At 40.7% G+C, this 16,572-nt stretch overlaps 1 protein-coding gene and 1 non-coding gene across 2 annotated transcripts; both read left to right on the top strand.

Moving 5' to 3' along the window:
• Window positions 1-938: 938 nt before the first annotated feature.
• Window positions 939-16,371, top strand: pabpc4 (poly(A) binding protein, cytoplasmic 4 (inducible form)). Its single transcript, XM_076299568.1, has 15 exons — window positions 939-1,631; window positions 5,724-5,917; window positions 6,281-6,396; window positions 7,346-7,485; window positions 7,595-7,689; window positions 7,930-8,067; window positions 8,460-8,555; window positions 8,843-9,112; window positions 13,267-13,357; window positions 13,988-14,110; window positions 14,375-14,508; window positions 14,700-14,790; window positions 15,107-15,237; window positions 15,600-15,701; window positions 15,966-16,371. Exons 1-14 carry the CDS (start codon window positions 1,436-1,438, stop codon window positions 15,696-15,698), a joined length of 1,914 nt encoding a protein of 637 aa, XP_076155683.1. The 5' UTR covers window positions 939-1,435; the 3' UTR covers window positions 15,699-15,701; window positions 15,966-16,371.
• On the top strand, window positions 8,154-8,280 carry LOC143139957 (small nucleolar RNA SNORA71). The gene has a single exon (XR_012990482.1). It is a non-coding gene; the product is annotated as a small nucleolar RNA SNORA71 (small nucleolar RNA).
• Window positions 16,372-16,572: the final 201 nt, after the last annotated feature.

Raw genomic sequence — 16,572 nt, 5'->3', positions numbered from 1 at the left:
CAAGAAAGTATTAAAATTATTGACTTCGATATCAAAACAATTTGATATTTAGTGACACACTAAAATTCTTATCATATATTTTTCATTGGCTATGGATCCTGACTGATTCATGAGATAGATAGATAGATAGATAGAACATCTTTGATTCTGTAAATAACTGTATTGGATTTTGAGTGGTATTTGAGTTGTAACACCACTGCAAATGGCACTGGGCCTCGTGGGTCTGCAGTAAAAAATTGTGCTGATAGCTTCTGCCTCCTTATTGGAACACACTTTATCTATCAATCTATCTATCTATCTGTCTATCTATCTATCTGTCTATCTATCTATCTATCTATCTATCTATCTATCTTTCAGTATGGCTTTAACTATAGTTATATAGTAAGTATAAGAAAACTTGATGTGCTTTAGTGCAGAATGTTTTGTTAAGTACATTGTGTGAAGTCTGGACATGGTATATTGACAAGTATGAAATGGCTATTAAAAATGTAAACTAATTAAAAAAATCCTAACAAAACACTATTCTACATGAGTAATAAGCTAATAATTGTATACATGATAGAACAAATCAAGCTAAAATAGTATTGGTTACATAGTCGAATGATATGTAGGCCTACATTTAGAAATATTCATTGTTACTATAATTAAGAATAGTAAAAACAGATAATAGAGTAAAAACATGTTCTATCTCTGTGTTTTGTCATTGCACTGGTCAGTCTGTATGTAAGCACACCAGCCCATTCTTCCCTGCTAGTCACACCCAGATGTCGCTGTGGGGAGTTAAGCTCAGTAGTTGTGACAGCTTAGCTCGTTCTCCCTTTTACACCGCATGCTCAGTTTTTTTTTTCTATTCCAAGTTTGACCCTAGCTGCTATTTCCTCTGCTCAGTCTATAAAGTCCCCATGCTTTTCCCACGCAGCCTCTTTCACCGGCCACTAAACCGTGAGTGTCTAACTCACTGTTCTTCAGTCTCTTAAAAAAAGAAAAAAAAAATATATAAAAATTACAAAATATATAAAACCTTCATAAAAAACTATTTCAAGACTAAACATAAAAAGGAAAAAAATACAAAAATCGCATCCATTATAGGCTACAGGCTATTTATTTTTCTCTTTCTTTTTTGTTTGCAAAACAAAACAGAAGGCCTCGGGCTTACTCCGACGTTAACGAGAAAAAGTGATACCAAAGAAAGAAACTACTTTGAGGATACACTGGAATTACTTGCGGTCTATTCTTTCATATCTACCGATATTCAGATTTGGCGTGTGCGTAAAAGTTTCACCGCGAGGGACTAACGATTGTCTCTACCATCAGAGCACCGTGTTCAGTCTTACAATAACGGCTTCATTCAGAGACATTATTACACCGAAGTAGTGGTCATTTTCTAAGCTGTCCCTTGCAAAACGTTGCGCTCAAACGTAGTCAACTCCGAGAAATGAACACAGCGACCGCGGGGAGTTATCCGATGGCTTCTCTCTATGTCGGCGACCTGCACCCTGATATCACGGAGGCTATGCTGTATGAGAAATTCAGCCCTGCCGGACCCGTCCTGTCAATTCGGGTTTGTCGTGACATGATTACCCGGCGCTCACTGGGCTATGCTTACGTGAACTTCCAGCAACCGGCTGACGGTAAGAAAATAAAACGTGCAATCTTTATGGTGTCTGTGTTTGAATCTCATCAGCACATGCTTTGCGGCACACTCAATGGTGCCGTCACTCAACTATGTGGATAGATCAGGCTGTATACGCAACGGTGTAGCTTACGACAGTGTAGCATGCTTTTGTACTTTGGTTTATGTGGAACGTGTTTGTACTAACACCGAGTGAATGTAGCCTAATTATCTCACAGTTGCAGACTAACAGTCTCGCCCTTGTGTAGACTAATGCTGGAAAGGGAAGGCTGCCAGGTAATTGTTTCAGATACATGTATGCAAAATGTTCCACGCACTGTATCAAATGAATGCAGGTTTACCAGATACATAAGGAATTGTGACCTCCAAAGGTAGTAACATGCCATTGTACTGACAGAGGGTACGTGGTCACGTGTGAACTGTCACGTCAAAAGTTAACCAAAAAGAACTGACTGGTAAATACCATCGACATTTATATCACAACAGTAGTATATGGCTTGGGACAAACATTGTGTAACTAACACATGGAAGTAAAACAAGGGTGGAGGCTGTAATAAGTGGTATTCGGAGTTCCTAGTGGTCGACTACTTGTCAGTGTGGATTAATGATCAATATTTTCTTCTTGCAGCCCTTTTATTGGGCTATTGAACCATGCCTCCTACAGATTTCATATTTTCTTTGAGCTTTGCAGCTTTGTAAATAGTTCAACAGTACACATGCTGTTATGTCCACATGTGCTGTAATTGCACTTCACTAGTAACCTTGAGTATTCTACTGTACTCACACCAAAATACAGGTATCTTTGGGAATTTTAGCATGTGTCATTTGACCTATATAGAAGCTGCGTCCTACTTCCACTGCAGGAGTGTATCTTGGATATTTGGATGCTGTTTTGCTTTGAGGTTAAATATTCTTCAATACTCTTCACATTTCTCACATTTGGTGTGTAATTTTGTAGAGTATTCTATTGCCCCATATTGTGTATCCTATAATGACCCATTTTTTATCCTATTTAAAGGCCTGTCAAGGGAGGGTGCTTTTGTGAAATTAATTTCCACTGACTTCCTACCTGACAGGAGGATAGCAGAACCCAAAAATGCATACAATTCTCAGCCTTGGGTGAATAAGGGCTATGTTATCTATATAAGGTCCACAGTGTCACACAGTATTTCTTAATGCTTGACAACATAACTGCATACATAGATTATGAAGTTCCAAACACGTAAACCAAATGTGTTCCCCTACAGCATCACACAATCAGAGTGAGGTTTAAACATCCAGACTGGAGGCGTAGCGGCATTTAGTATTACAACTCACAAACATCTTCTGCAAATCTCCCATTCTAACTCAATCAAGTATTCCATAAAGTGTCAGTCAACTGCAGTATTATAGTGACCCATTTTCTGGGCTTGATATATAAGCATAGTATAAATGTTATATAATATAATATAGCATAATATATATGTCCGAGGTCTCAGAGTCTCCTAAGCAAACCTATGCATGTGTCATAGCAATCTCACCACTTACAACAACAGGCTGTGCTCCAGTGTCACCTCTCTGTTAAGTCTTGGTTGCTCATATCACACTTACAGTCCCATTCACCCATGTGTGTAACTGTTACACCAGACATGGCTGGCCCTCAAGTGTTACTATCACTGTCTTTAATAGCTTGTGTGGGACAGAAAACTATAAGAGACGTCTATGAAGCAGTCTCTGGATAGTGTGCAGTGACATTGAAATATGTCATAACATAATCATGAAAAACACAGCTAAAGCCATGAGGTATTTGTGAGCTCAGCTGAGGTAGGTGCAAAATCAGAAGCCACATTGTGAGAGAGTACACTCTCTTTAGCCGCGTCATTTGTACCCCGCTGAGCTTTTTTTTCACCATGTGGGAGAGGATTCTCTAGCAGGTTGTCTGTAGCAGGCCTCAAGCATGCAACAGCTGCATTTGTAAACTCTTGCCAGACCTGCTCCCGCTCATCTACGCATTCTTGTTGAATGTGTCTTACCCCCATCAATGGCAGAGAGCTCTCAATTCGCACTCCATGCCAGCACATAACTCCAAGGACCCTGCTAGGCTAAATATAGATAGGTTTGCAGGCTGTCCAGTCCTTGCCTGTCTATCAATAAAAGCAGTTTCTTTAGTAGCAAGTGCCTGGTTAAAAAGACTGAGGCCATGTGGGGCTATTGTGGTGATGCTGTACCAGTCAGTTTTTTTGCTAGAAGTATGAAGTTCATTTCAACACCTGTCTTTAGTTATTGCACCACTACGGTCTTCAGTAATTTGCCTTTTAGGTGTATATATTTTCCACCTAAGTACTCCCTTGGGAACCTTCCAGAATTAGTCACTGGGTGATCCCACCAACCCTGAGCTCAATGTAAAGTACAATTGCAGAGCAAACTGCTGATGCCAGCAGACGCAAGGCAGCTCTGTTTTGTTTATCAGACATTTTTAGCGCTGAAGCCCAGGGTGTGTTTAGCTGTGGAGTGACGGGGACAAAGGGAAGCTTTCTGGCTGGCATGTGTGCCCAGTTTGACATGACACAGGACATGAGTGGGAGCGAGCACATGTTGACTTGTGTGACAGAAACACTAGCAAATATTGACAACACATGAAAAGAAGAAGGTGGATTAACAAAAAACTGTATAGAGGATCAGCTCAAAAATGTATATTGATAAAAACAATGTTTAGATAACAAAAAGTAAGTCACCCGATTCCCCAGTTGAATTAATTTAGTCCTACTCTCTCCATAAACAACAATGTAGTAAACAAAACAAGTGTCCTAAAAAGTATTTCAGCTGACCTTTTGAATTTGAGTAGAGCACATTAGCGATCACATTGTAAACATGTGTGAAACATTTGCCATCCGGCTGCTTTTTAGGGATCATTGTGTGTGTTTTTCTATTTGTGTGAAGACCATGTGCTTATGCCTAGCCAACCATCTGTTCCCAGCAGCCTGATGTGGTGCTGTAGTGAGGCATGTGCTCTCTATAAAGTAGCATGGTCATTTAGGTGTTGTTGAACTCATAGTAGAATGGCTGTAGAAATGTAGAAAACAGCTTTTTAGTGATAATTAAGATATTAAAGGTACTGTAAAATGTTTGTGTTCATGTCCTAAAGGAATGGTAAAACCAACGATTCTAGAATCTTTGGGTAAAACTGTGTTTCCCATTATTGCATTCCATTATGTGTACATAACGGCCTGCTTCAAGCCTTATCTTAAATTGTGTACATTTCCCTTATCCTGAATATAGTATACTGTAAACAAATGCAAAAATCCACCTGAAAGAAAGCCTCAAGATAAATACAATGTACAAAGAAAGAACATTGGGACACACTCTGTACCCACAGTTATTTTATATCTCACATGGCTTGTTCTGACAGAATGAATAATTAATAGTACTTTGTCATCTGCAGTAGGTCTCAGAGACACTTTTTGAACCGTGTGTTATGAATGCCATTTACCAACATCCATAGAACAGACAGAGGAATGTCCTGGGGAGTTAGCTGCACCATTATGCATTTAAACTTTATACTACAGAAAACGTTACGTCCCCAGATTGCTCTATTCACTGGAATGGATGAATGTGGATACCCACAGACCTGCTCCGATGAGTCTGACTGCCTTGTTTCTGAGACAGTTCTATCCATTTGGTACATGGGCCTAGATATCCAAACCTAAAGCAAGCAGGTTGCTTTTAATTGGAAACAGCATGCAAAACATTCAGACCTCCTTTAAATGTCCCAGAGATTGTAGCAGCTGTTCTTTGGACTGTAAATTGGTATAACAAACACCATATTTTTTGCTTTACATTATTATTTTCACAAACTGTTCTCCTGGGTAATAGGCACTGGCTCCCTATGCCTTTACTCTTGTTTTATATGTTGAACATGTGGATGTGCATGTTGAACATATGGATAAACTTGTGGATAGATATTTAAGACCAAGCCTGTCTTTTTATTTTCATGTCTGAATTACTGAATAGAACTATCATTCTTGGAATTGTCCCCACATAGACTGTTCTTCACAAACTGAATTGTTTTGTCAATTTACCAGTTTTTCCTTTGCACTGTTGTCTCAAACAGCCGAAAGAGCCTTGGACACCATGAACTTTGATGTGGTCAAAGGGAAGCCCATCAGAATCATGTGGTCACAGAGAGACCCCTCGCTCAGGAAATCTGGAGTCGGAAATGTTTTCATCAAAAACCTGGACAAGTCCATCGATAACAAGGCCCTGTATGACACTTTCTCTGCCTTTGGAAACATCCTGTCCTGCAAGGTGTGATGCTCTTCTCTACCCCGCTGGGGTCAATGGTAGTTGGGTGGGGGAAGAGGAGGAGGAGCAGGAGGAAGAGCAGCATGGTTGTAGCCCAAGGCTGATTGCTGTCATAGTGGAGTATTTCTAAGGAGGGATTTCAGAGTGTGTGTGTCAGTAGACATTTACACCAATGAAGGAATGTGAACATGATCTCATTTCTTTTAAGGCCATGTGACCCCTCGGGTCACCAAGCGACCAAGATATCTTGTTTTAGTAAACAGTCTTGTTCACGGCCAGGGACGTTATGTTAGTGAAGTGGCTTAGTGATTGTTTTTGGCAGCACCTCTAGAAGTGACAGGAGAGCCTTTCATTTCTCCATTTCAGGTGGTGTGCGATGAAAATGGATCCAAAGGATACGCGTTTGTGCACTTTGAGACACAGGACGCGGCCGACCGTGCCATTGAGAAGATGAACGGCATGCTTCTGAACGACCGCAAGGTGTGAGTGTCCAGACAGTGAAGGGGTCACTTGGGACTGGCCTATGGTCAGACTTAAACAGAGGCACATGGTATCATCACACATTTATCTGTCCACACAAGTAATTCCTTATCAGGAGGAGGCATTTGATGTTGTTGAGACGGAATGCTTGAGGCTTGAGGGGAGCAGCGTGTCAACTTTAATCCTGTGCTCAGATCAACATGGGCCAAAACATCTTCCCTACAGTGCCTTGGGTGTCTGTGTTGCACACTGTTTTTTTTTCTGTGTGGCCTGTGAAGTGTGAACCAAGAAACTAACAAGTCTGACAAGATGTTTTGCAGTGCTCTGACAAAAAGGAAAACACATAGCACGGCCTCTCTCAGTCTCCCGATGCCAGCTGAGTGTTCTTACATGTGTGTGTTTATGAGTGTGTGTGTGTGTGTGTGTATGTGTTTGTTTCTGTCTGTTTGTCTGGCTGTCTTGTGTGTAACCACGCTTGTGTGTTTTAGTGATGGCGAGTATGCAGGAATACACTGCTGGAGCATGGAATGGGAGAGGTCAGCGTCGCAAGGTACAGTCCCAGCATAGGGAGCTGTTGCAAAAGCAGAGCAATCAAAAGCACCCCCCCCCTTCGCCTTCTTTCTGCAGTTCCTCTGGAAATCACCACTCTCTCTTCCCTAAGTGTCTTCCTGTTTGCCATCCACCTGTGCAGCATGCGTGTCTTCTGTTAACACAATACCATTAACATTGCAGTGGAGGTTCACAAGAGGACCCTCTGCTGTCTGATGTGTTTTTCTTCCTCAGTGTTCTATCAAACACACCCCTCCCCTCCTTCAACACAAATGGTCCTGCTCTTGATGTGATACATCCCTGATACATCCAAGACAAGAGACTGCCCCAAAATGGTTCCATGAACCGTACATTCTCAGATCGCCTTTACATGAGCTGTTGTGTGGGTCCATCTTGTCACAGGTTTGTGGGGCGCTTCAAGTCTCGGAAAGAGAGAGAAGCAGAGCTCGGTGCCAAAGCAAAGGAATTCACCAATGTCTACATCAAGAACTTTGGGGAAGATATGGATGACGACAGACTGAAAGAACTTTTTGATAAATATGGTAGGTTATGAAGGTGCTAGACACCGTATGAATGTGTCATGCTGAAAAAAAAACTACAAAAGAAGTAGCCTACACTGTTATAAATCTTTTACTTTCACCTGTCTGACAGGCAAGACTCTGAGTGTGAAGGTCATGACTGACGCCACAGGCAAATCCCGAGGTTTTGGGTTTGTCAGCTATGAGAAACATGAAGACGCTAATAAGGTAATCCTGTCAAATTTAACGCTACACTGTTACTACTGACTGACCATAAGATCATCCACAATCCCCCAAATGTTATGCCACATGACCACTGGATCGATCTGTCTTAACCAATTATGTATTAATTAGTATGCATTTTTAGTCACCAACTTCAAAGAAATCAGTGTAAACCCCTAAGACTTTGTCAGATATTGTGAAGACAGCATGATGCTGATGGAAGGCAATTGTCTCCTGCTTCGTCAGGCAGTGGAGGACATGAATGGGACAGAACTGAATGGAAAGGCTGTATTTGTGGGACGCGCCCAAAAGAAGATGGAGAGGCAGGCGGAGCTGAAGAGGAAATTTGAACAACTAAAGCAGGAGAGGATAAGCAGATACCAGGTGAGTTCAGAAAAGAAAACAAATCTAGCTGTTTTTACTGTACCTTTAGGACATAATTACTGGTCCATAAACATACTATAATCTTACCCTGTATCGAAAGTGATCATGGCGTGATAGTGGCCAGGTCATTGATAACGCAGGGAGAGAGAGCTGAAAGTCTTTCCCGTGTTTGCTGGACTCTCTGTTCCTTACAAACCCTGTATCTTTCAGACAAGTCCATTATGCTCTGCTATGTAGCATACTGTAGCGACTACTCCAATGAATGTTGTTAAAGGCACATTTTCATCTAAGAAGAAAGAAACTTGTTAATTCACCTTCACAATGACCTCAGTGTCCCTCAAGTTTACAAAAGCTTAAAAAATACATGTAAACATAACCATGTGTTGTTTCAGGGAGTAAACCTCTACATAAAGAATTTGGATGACACCATTGATGATGAGAAATTACGGAAAGAATTCTCTCCATTTGGCTCCATCACCAGTGCCAAGGTAAGAACACACTAGATAAATGAGAATGCACTAATATGATGAGAGTTTTTCAATGGCACATGGTAAGTAGGAACATGTCTGTCTTGTCATGTGGCAAGTTTGCTTCTTCTTTTAGATTCAACCTGTACAGAAAACATGCCTTTGCTGTTCTTTCAGACAACTCAACCCACAACTTTTTAGACAAACACCTAAAGAAGCATCTCTAAGTAGTGTGTGTATGTGTGTGTGTGTGTGTGTATATGTGTGCGTGTACAGTCATTAACCTCCATTCCAACTGACCCCTGCAGGTGATGCTGGAGGAGGGACGCTCCAAGGGCTTCGGCTTCGTCTGCTTCTCTTCCCCCGAGGAGGCCACCAAGGCCGTGACAGAGATGAATGGCCGCATCGTGGGCTCTAAGCCCCTGTACGTGGCCCTGGCCCAGCGCAAGGAGGAGCGCAAGGCTCACCTCACCAACCAGTACATGCAGCGCATCGCTGGCATGAGAGCCATGCCGGCCAACGCCATCATCAACCAGTTCCAGCCCGCCAGCGGCTACTTCATGCCAGCCGTGCCACAGGTGAGCCTCTGGAACACAACCGGCACAGTGTGGCAATAGCAGTGCTAAAGACCATTAGCGTAACACATTTAAATATACCTCTGGTGTGTGCCTTAACACTGAGTTTATAAGTGACTAAAATATGAAGAAACTTGACAAGATTTTCAAATGGGCACTTTGATTTTGAATGCCTCAGATCCGATTACAGATCTTCAGTTGACATTGTTTTACACATTTGTGTTTGAAAGCAAGGACAAAATGACACTTGAAAAGTCTATACAGAAATGTAATGTGGGCTTAAGTTTGGAGACAGGATGTCTGTCTTTGGTTTGAGGATGCTCAAGCATTACTCTTTGCCTGGATATGTATTCATCTGAATGAGTCTGTCATCTTCCCATCTCACTCTGTCACACCTATGTGTTAATGACAGATGGAGATGCAGTGTGTGTCCAATTATGAGAACAGTAAAAAAATGAGAATGCATTGAGTTGCTTCAAACACCAGGCAAAATGAGCACAACAGCTAATCTCAACATACAATTGATGATGATGAAAAATAGCCTGAGCAGAAATATGATGAGTTGAGGGTGGAACTTTAAATAGTTCTGTTGCGGAAATCAGGAAAGCATAATTTAAGTGCCACACTGTTAAAAAGAGTACATTAATATTTGCAAGTTTGGTAACACCCACTGCCATGGTCACACTAGTAAAAATGAAGGGAATCAGATGGGATTTGGACACTGTGACTGTCCAAATTAATCATTAAGAAATATTTAAAAGTTCTCTAAGCACAGTTGGGTAACGTCACTTCTGTTGTTGAAGTTGAAGAATATACACTGTAAAATCTAACAGCTATCCTTACTTAAATGTTCAGTAAGTCACTCAGTTTTTGTCTTTTGTTGATTTTGGCTTTTGAGATTACTTGCCTAAAATTAGTGTAATTTAATGTTGAGGTGGAAAAGTAAACATGATCATTTAAATCAAGTAAACTATACTTGAATTGTTGAAGTTTTGCTACACTGTGAAGTTAGTTAGTTAACATTACTTAACCTATTAGTTGAGCTTAGTTTTAAAAAGTATGCAAACTGATTGCCTTTAAATTATAAACTCATCTGGAGTAGGAATTGCAAGTTGTGCAAACAAATGCTTACTTAGTGTAATGCACTTGCACAACTGAATTGCTATTTCACCTAACTAGGTCATTACAAGTAAACACAACACGTGTATTGAAGTTGTGCTAACTAATGTTACATTTCTCTATGTACTCATCTTTAAAGATATTACCTATTAATCCTTACTGAAATTTAATCTTAAATTACAATAACAAAGTGGCAGTGACACTAAAGGTTATACTGTTGTCGTGTAATTTATGTTGATGCATCACACCATCAAGTAGATGACTATCCAAAACACCTTAATGCTGTTGGTAGAACAACAACAAGTTGCATGTATATGCTTTACAATGAAGGGGGAACCTCACTAAGCATTCCAATATGTAGCACCCACCTGGGTGATGCACGACAGCCATTACGTGCCAGAAGGCTCGTCACACACCAGCTTGAGAGTGAGTAAGTGAATGAGTAGGAGACCAGTGAGGGAGTCAATGAGTAGGGGACCAGATTAAGTGATCCAGAATGGGACTTTAGCAAGGAGTCCAGGGAACCCCCTAATCTTTAACAACCACAGTGAGTCAGGACTTTGGTTTAACGTTACATTCAAAGGACCACATCTCCTGCAGTTCAGTGTCGTTATAACTTCACAGAGGCATTGGGATTGATTTGTGAGCAGAAAAAAGTGTGCCATTTACTGGCCAACCACTAACACCACTTTCAGCAACAACTTAGTTTCCAAGGATGTCTCCCATCCAAGTACTAATCAAGCTCACACCTGCTTGGACTAATTTAGCAGAGACAGAGTATATGTTATGGCTGCTGACTACAGGTCTGTATCTGTTTACAACTTTGTCAGTATTTGTTGTACTCACAGGATTCGGGTGTTTTGGATAGTCATCTACTTGATGGTGTGATGCATCAACATAAATTAAACATAAATTACACAACAACAGTATATACGGCCTCTAGTGTCACTGTCACTTTGTTATATATACTAGTGCAGTGCCCATTCAAACATGCTATTCCTGTAGCCCAATTACATGCCTGCAGGTAGGCCTGCTTTAAAAATAGGATGATAGGGAAAAACATAATTCCAGGTAAGCATTCAATAATGAATGCAGATAATATAATAATATAATAAATGTGAAGTGAGCAGAATTTAAAGGAATTATCCGGAGTAAAATGCACTTTAGATCAATTTACGGATGATTGGGAGTACATACGTTGAGTTCCATCAAAAATGGAACTCAAAATGGAAATTATGTCATTCGGATGTCTTTATGTGGTCGGATAGAGAGTCCAGAATGAATTTCATCAAGTTACCTTTCCGGAAATCGATTGCATCACGTCGTTGCACGACATCACATCACGTGACATTTCAAAATGCCAACCTGTTAGTAAGCTAGGGTTTGCTGTTGCATACAACTTAATTTCAATTTAGAAAGAAATACTGGACTATGTTTTTTTTTTTTTTTTTTTAAACGGCGACGAAATTGTGAATTTCCAGAGCGTGTTACTCCACACTCGGCAATCGACTCCTACGGACTTTCCCCTATAGATGTCAGCTGCAGCAGCAACATTTCCGGAAAGTTACTGACTTGATGAAATTCATTCTGGACTCTCTATCCGACCACATAAAGACCTCGGGATACTTTGGTTTGGCTTTAGGGACCCTCTACTCACTGCCACGTAAGTGTAATGTTGCTTGGAACTGTAGAAGAGGTATAAAAATAGCGTTTTGTAGCGGCGAAATGACATGCCCTGGTCACTTCCAGGCTAACGAGTTTTGACTAAAAACGGTAAAATTGAACTTTCTCAAAACACATCCGAATGACATGATTTTGATGTCAACTCAACGTATGTACTCCCAATCATCCGTAAATTGATCTAAAGTGCATTTTACTCTGGATAATTCCTTTAAGCATGGCTGCATGTGACATTTTTTACAAATCAAAATTACATAATCCTAACAGCTGTTTTGAGTCAAGGCTATATGCTTAGCCTATTGAATACCTTAATGATAGAGAAAACAAACCATTTTGTGGAATGATGCATCATCATATGAAATTTGCAACGGTGTGACCAAAAACTCTGGTCTCTGGTGGCCTATAGGTGACATCACACTCTGTCTGCCACTAGTTGCTTGTCGCTGGTTATGCTTTGCATGTGTGGCATTCTTTAATTCGGGACCATTATCGCTCGTTTCAATTTAGGACCTTGCAGTTGGAATTGTCGTTTGCTTATTCAAAGTCTAAAGACAGTCCAAAGTAGCCTGGGCTATTCGAAGTGTCCGTTTATTGCACATCATTTTTTAAGTCATTTTGAAGAGCCACTACCTGTGTTGGCGTGTTGTTGCAAAATCCGCGGAGTCATTTTATGCAAGCAAACTGCATACTGGGGGTCTTTATTGTTGAGGTCAGACATGTTAACACATCTTGCACTCGCTTAAGTTTTTACCTGTGTAACCTACCTACACTGATCCAGTTCTGCCAAAGCCCTGCTTCTATCCTCACTGGTAAGCTTAGCCTACAGTACAGTGCTGTGTGGGAGGGGGAGTGGCTAGCGGCGAAAGCCAATGTGTGCTTCTTTTACCGATATATTCTATATCTTTTGCATTTCTTATTCAAACAACGTCAAATTTGGCACTGCACTTACTCATGCCCGTAGCAAGACACCTGCCAAGTTGAACTGAAAACAGTCTGACAAATGGTCAGCGAGATATGCCTGCCACAGACATCTGGATACACAGATACACACGCTTCTTGCTTCATAGATAAATTGTAATTTAAGATTAAATTTCAGGATTAATATGTGATCCCTTTTTAAAAATGTAGGCTGGGCTGTGGCATTATGGGAAATGTCATATTAGTCAATGTCAAATGTCATTTTAAGTAAGGGAAGCTATTATGTTTTACAGTGTGTATATATAATGATATATAATGATATATAATCATTATATATATCTTATCATGAGCAATGGTGTTAACAATGAAAAGATACAAGAGAAATCATATGTATATAATAATTTTGTTAATAATTAATAATGTTCATCTTCATTTCCAAGGCTCAGAACAGGACCACATACTACGCACCCAATCAGCTCGCCCAGATGCGGCCAAACCCACGTTGGCAACAGCAAGGTGGCCGTGGACAAGGTGAAGAACTAGAACTAAGAACCAGAACTAGAACCAAGAGCTAGAATCCATCATAAAATGTTAAATACGTGTAGTGTCATTCGACACTAGTTGTTTACAGCAGTGTTTTTCAACCACTGTGCCGGGGCACACTAGTGTGCCGTGAGAGATCATCAGGTGTGCCGCAGAAAATTACCCAAATGTCACTCACTGGTCCAGAAAAGCAACTGTTGTATCAAAGAATTTATAACCACATGCTCTCATTGATTGTATGATTGCACTATTTGTGGTATGCAAGCATTGTACAACGGGGGCCCCATATCCAGTATTCACAGAATCATCACATATCCAGTTCATAACAACAATTAAATTAGATATAGTCACCTACAAATGAAACAGAGGGCGCTTGTTTTATTGAGCAGGTCTTGCATAGAAGCCATAATAAGGTCATATCTGTGTATTATTTGAAATTTTAGGCTATGGTATGTTTATTTTTTCTTCACACAGGATGTTAGTGTGCCGTGGGACATTTTAAGTGTCAAAAGTGTGCCGTGGCACAAAAATGGTTGAAAAACACTGGTTTACAGTACTCTAAAAAATGCCTTCCAGAACAGGACAGTAATGGCAGACATTTGAATCTGTACTCTTTAGGCAGCTTCCAGGGTATGCCTAACTCTCTGCGCCAACCCGGTCCTCGTGCCAACCTGAGACATTTAGCCCCTAACGCCAGTGCCCAAGGCCCACGGGGCATCCCTGCTGGAGCCCAGAGAATGGGTAAGGAGCCATAGTTGTACTCAGACATTCATATACATCCATGTATAATCTGCCTTCTCAGGGAGAGGAGTTAAACTAAAACAAGGCTTAAATTAAGTCTAGAAATTAAGATGGGAATGAATTACCACACTTTATAGCCAGGAAAATGACTGAAAACCATTGACTATTCCTATATTCAGTTCACATGCCATATTAACAGTAAGACAACAATGAATCAACAACAGTGAGGGAATGTCCTAACACACTTTTTCTTCTAATCTGTAGGGAACACTGGACAACCAATGGGTCCTCGCCCCTCCATGGGCATGACCGCCCCACGTGCCATGCCACCATATAAATATGCCACTACGGTTCGCAACACACAACCACAGGTGGTGCAACCCATTGCCTTACAACAGGTAAAATCATCATCTTTCAAATCTCATAAAGATATGGTTTGTAAATCTAATATTCTTCAACTGCCATCTGCATATGCAAAGAACAAAATGTATGGCTATGCTGCCATGTAGCAAAGCTAATGGATTTCACCAGGAAATGAAATAAAAACAACTGTTGAGCTGTGAGCTCTGCTACACTCTGCTTCTTTTAGGCTCAGCCTGCAGTCCATGTTCAGGGTCAGGAGCCCCTCACGGCCTCCATGCTTGCCGCTGCTCCACCCCAAGAGCAGAAACAGATGCTGGGTGAGTAGATGACACAACTGCAGGGGTAGCGCTGACAGCCCCCATCAAACAAACACTTTAATGGATTCTGGTGGTGGTGCTGGAGTCAGCCAGTCAATGAGGCAGGTCAATAATGGGGAGGTCTGAGATTAAAGATGTGATAGACTGCTCAACACATAATGTGAAGCGCTCACCACTGAGTATTGTTTCCCTACTTAGATTCCACACAAACCACAAACACACAAGCTTCAACATTCCTCAGTTGGCACTGTTGCTTCATTCATCCATACATTCTACATCTACATTTTTGTGTGTAAACATTTCTCCTTTTTTTCAGGTGAACGCCTGTTCCCACTGATCCAGGCCATGCATCCCAGCCTGGCAGGGAAAATTACCGGGATGCTGCTGGAAATTGACAACTCTGAGCTACTGCACATGTTGGAATCCCATGAGTCTTTGCGCAGCAAGGTAGTTATGTAAACAACACAAACATTACATAATGCTGCACTGTCCTTATGACATGCCTAGGCAGTGGTTTCTTTGAGTCGTGTTCCTGTGCTCACCTGTAGCCCAAGGTGCTAACTATCCTGAAGAAGAAGTTGCTTAAAAGTCCTGTCCCTAAAGTCCTGTACTAAATTATAAATCACTTTAGATAAAAGTGTCTTCAAATGTAAAAGCAATGTAATATACACAGTGACAGCTATTCTGCCGAAGCCATAACCAAGTCAGATATTATTGGAGTTGTCTTTCATTATTGTATACACTTTAAAAAAATGTAAAACAAAAAATGTTTGTCGGCCTTCTATTATCAATGCTGTTTTTTTCTACAGGTGGAAGAGGCTGTTGCTGTGCTCCAAGCTCATCAGGCAAAGAAGGATGCCACTCAGAAAGTTGGAGTTAACGCAACAACAGCAGCGGCCTCTTCATGATGGGTAAGAGGGTGCAAAACATGTTACAAATTCAGATCAGTTATCTACACATGCTGTGCTGTTACACATACAGTACCTCCTTCACAGTCTCCATAAACTCCCTACAGTTTCTGAAATGATATAGTGTCTGTCCATGTATGGGTGTAGAAACCTAAAATATACTTATTGCATAAACTGGGAAACTAAAGCAAGGTGGCTCACATTGCAGAGTGGTTACTAAAATGTTAAAATGTAATACTGGTTGATGCAAATATTTCTCTCTCATAGGTTTCAAACACAAGTGGACCGAGCAGAAGTCACCACTCTGGTGTGAACCTGGACATCAACTGAACAACTAAAGAAAAATACTTTAAAAAAAAAGAAAAAAGAAATACAAAAATATACTTAAAATGTATTACAGATCTGATTTTCAGCTCTGTGGTTATTTTTGATTGCATACAACTTCATTTAAAATGATAAAAAATTAGAGGCTTTCCCTTCAATCTGAAATACCTCTATATAGTGGCCAGGAGGACAGGCATTGTTTTCCTAAAAAGAAAGAAACAAACATAGTTCTTTTTTCTTCATTTTGAGAGTTGTGTGTTTGCTGGTTTGATTGGTACCATTCGATTTCCCATCCACAAAAAATACCCTGGATGGTGTGGCAATCTAAATAAAGGGATGCAACATCTAATTCATCTCTGTGTATTGTCTTATTTGGAAGCATATATGCTTTTTTAGTTAGCCACTATAGGGTTCTGCTGTTTAACAGTAGTCAGCTAATGTGAGCTCACCACCAATCAACTCCTTCATTTGATGTTCCTGAAGGCCATTAATTAGCTAGAATAGTGTGGCTCAGAGACAGAACTAAACAAACATACACACACACACCAAT

This window comes from Alosa pseudoharengus, unplaced genomic scaffold, assembly GCF_046254945.1.
Source record: "Alosa pseudoharengus isolate Yale_2024_CS ecotype anadromous, Long Island Sound unplaced genomic scaffold, YU_APseudo_1.1 YU_APseudo_1.1_scf_22, whole genome shotgun sequence".
In the NCBI taxonomy this organism is placed as follows: domain Eukaryota; kingdom Metazoa; phylum Chordata; class Actinopteri; order Clupeiformes; family Clupeidae; genus Alosa; species Alosa pseudoharengus.
Note: the sequence above shows the minus strand (reverse complement) of the source record. Positions and strands in the feature narration are given on the sequence as shown.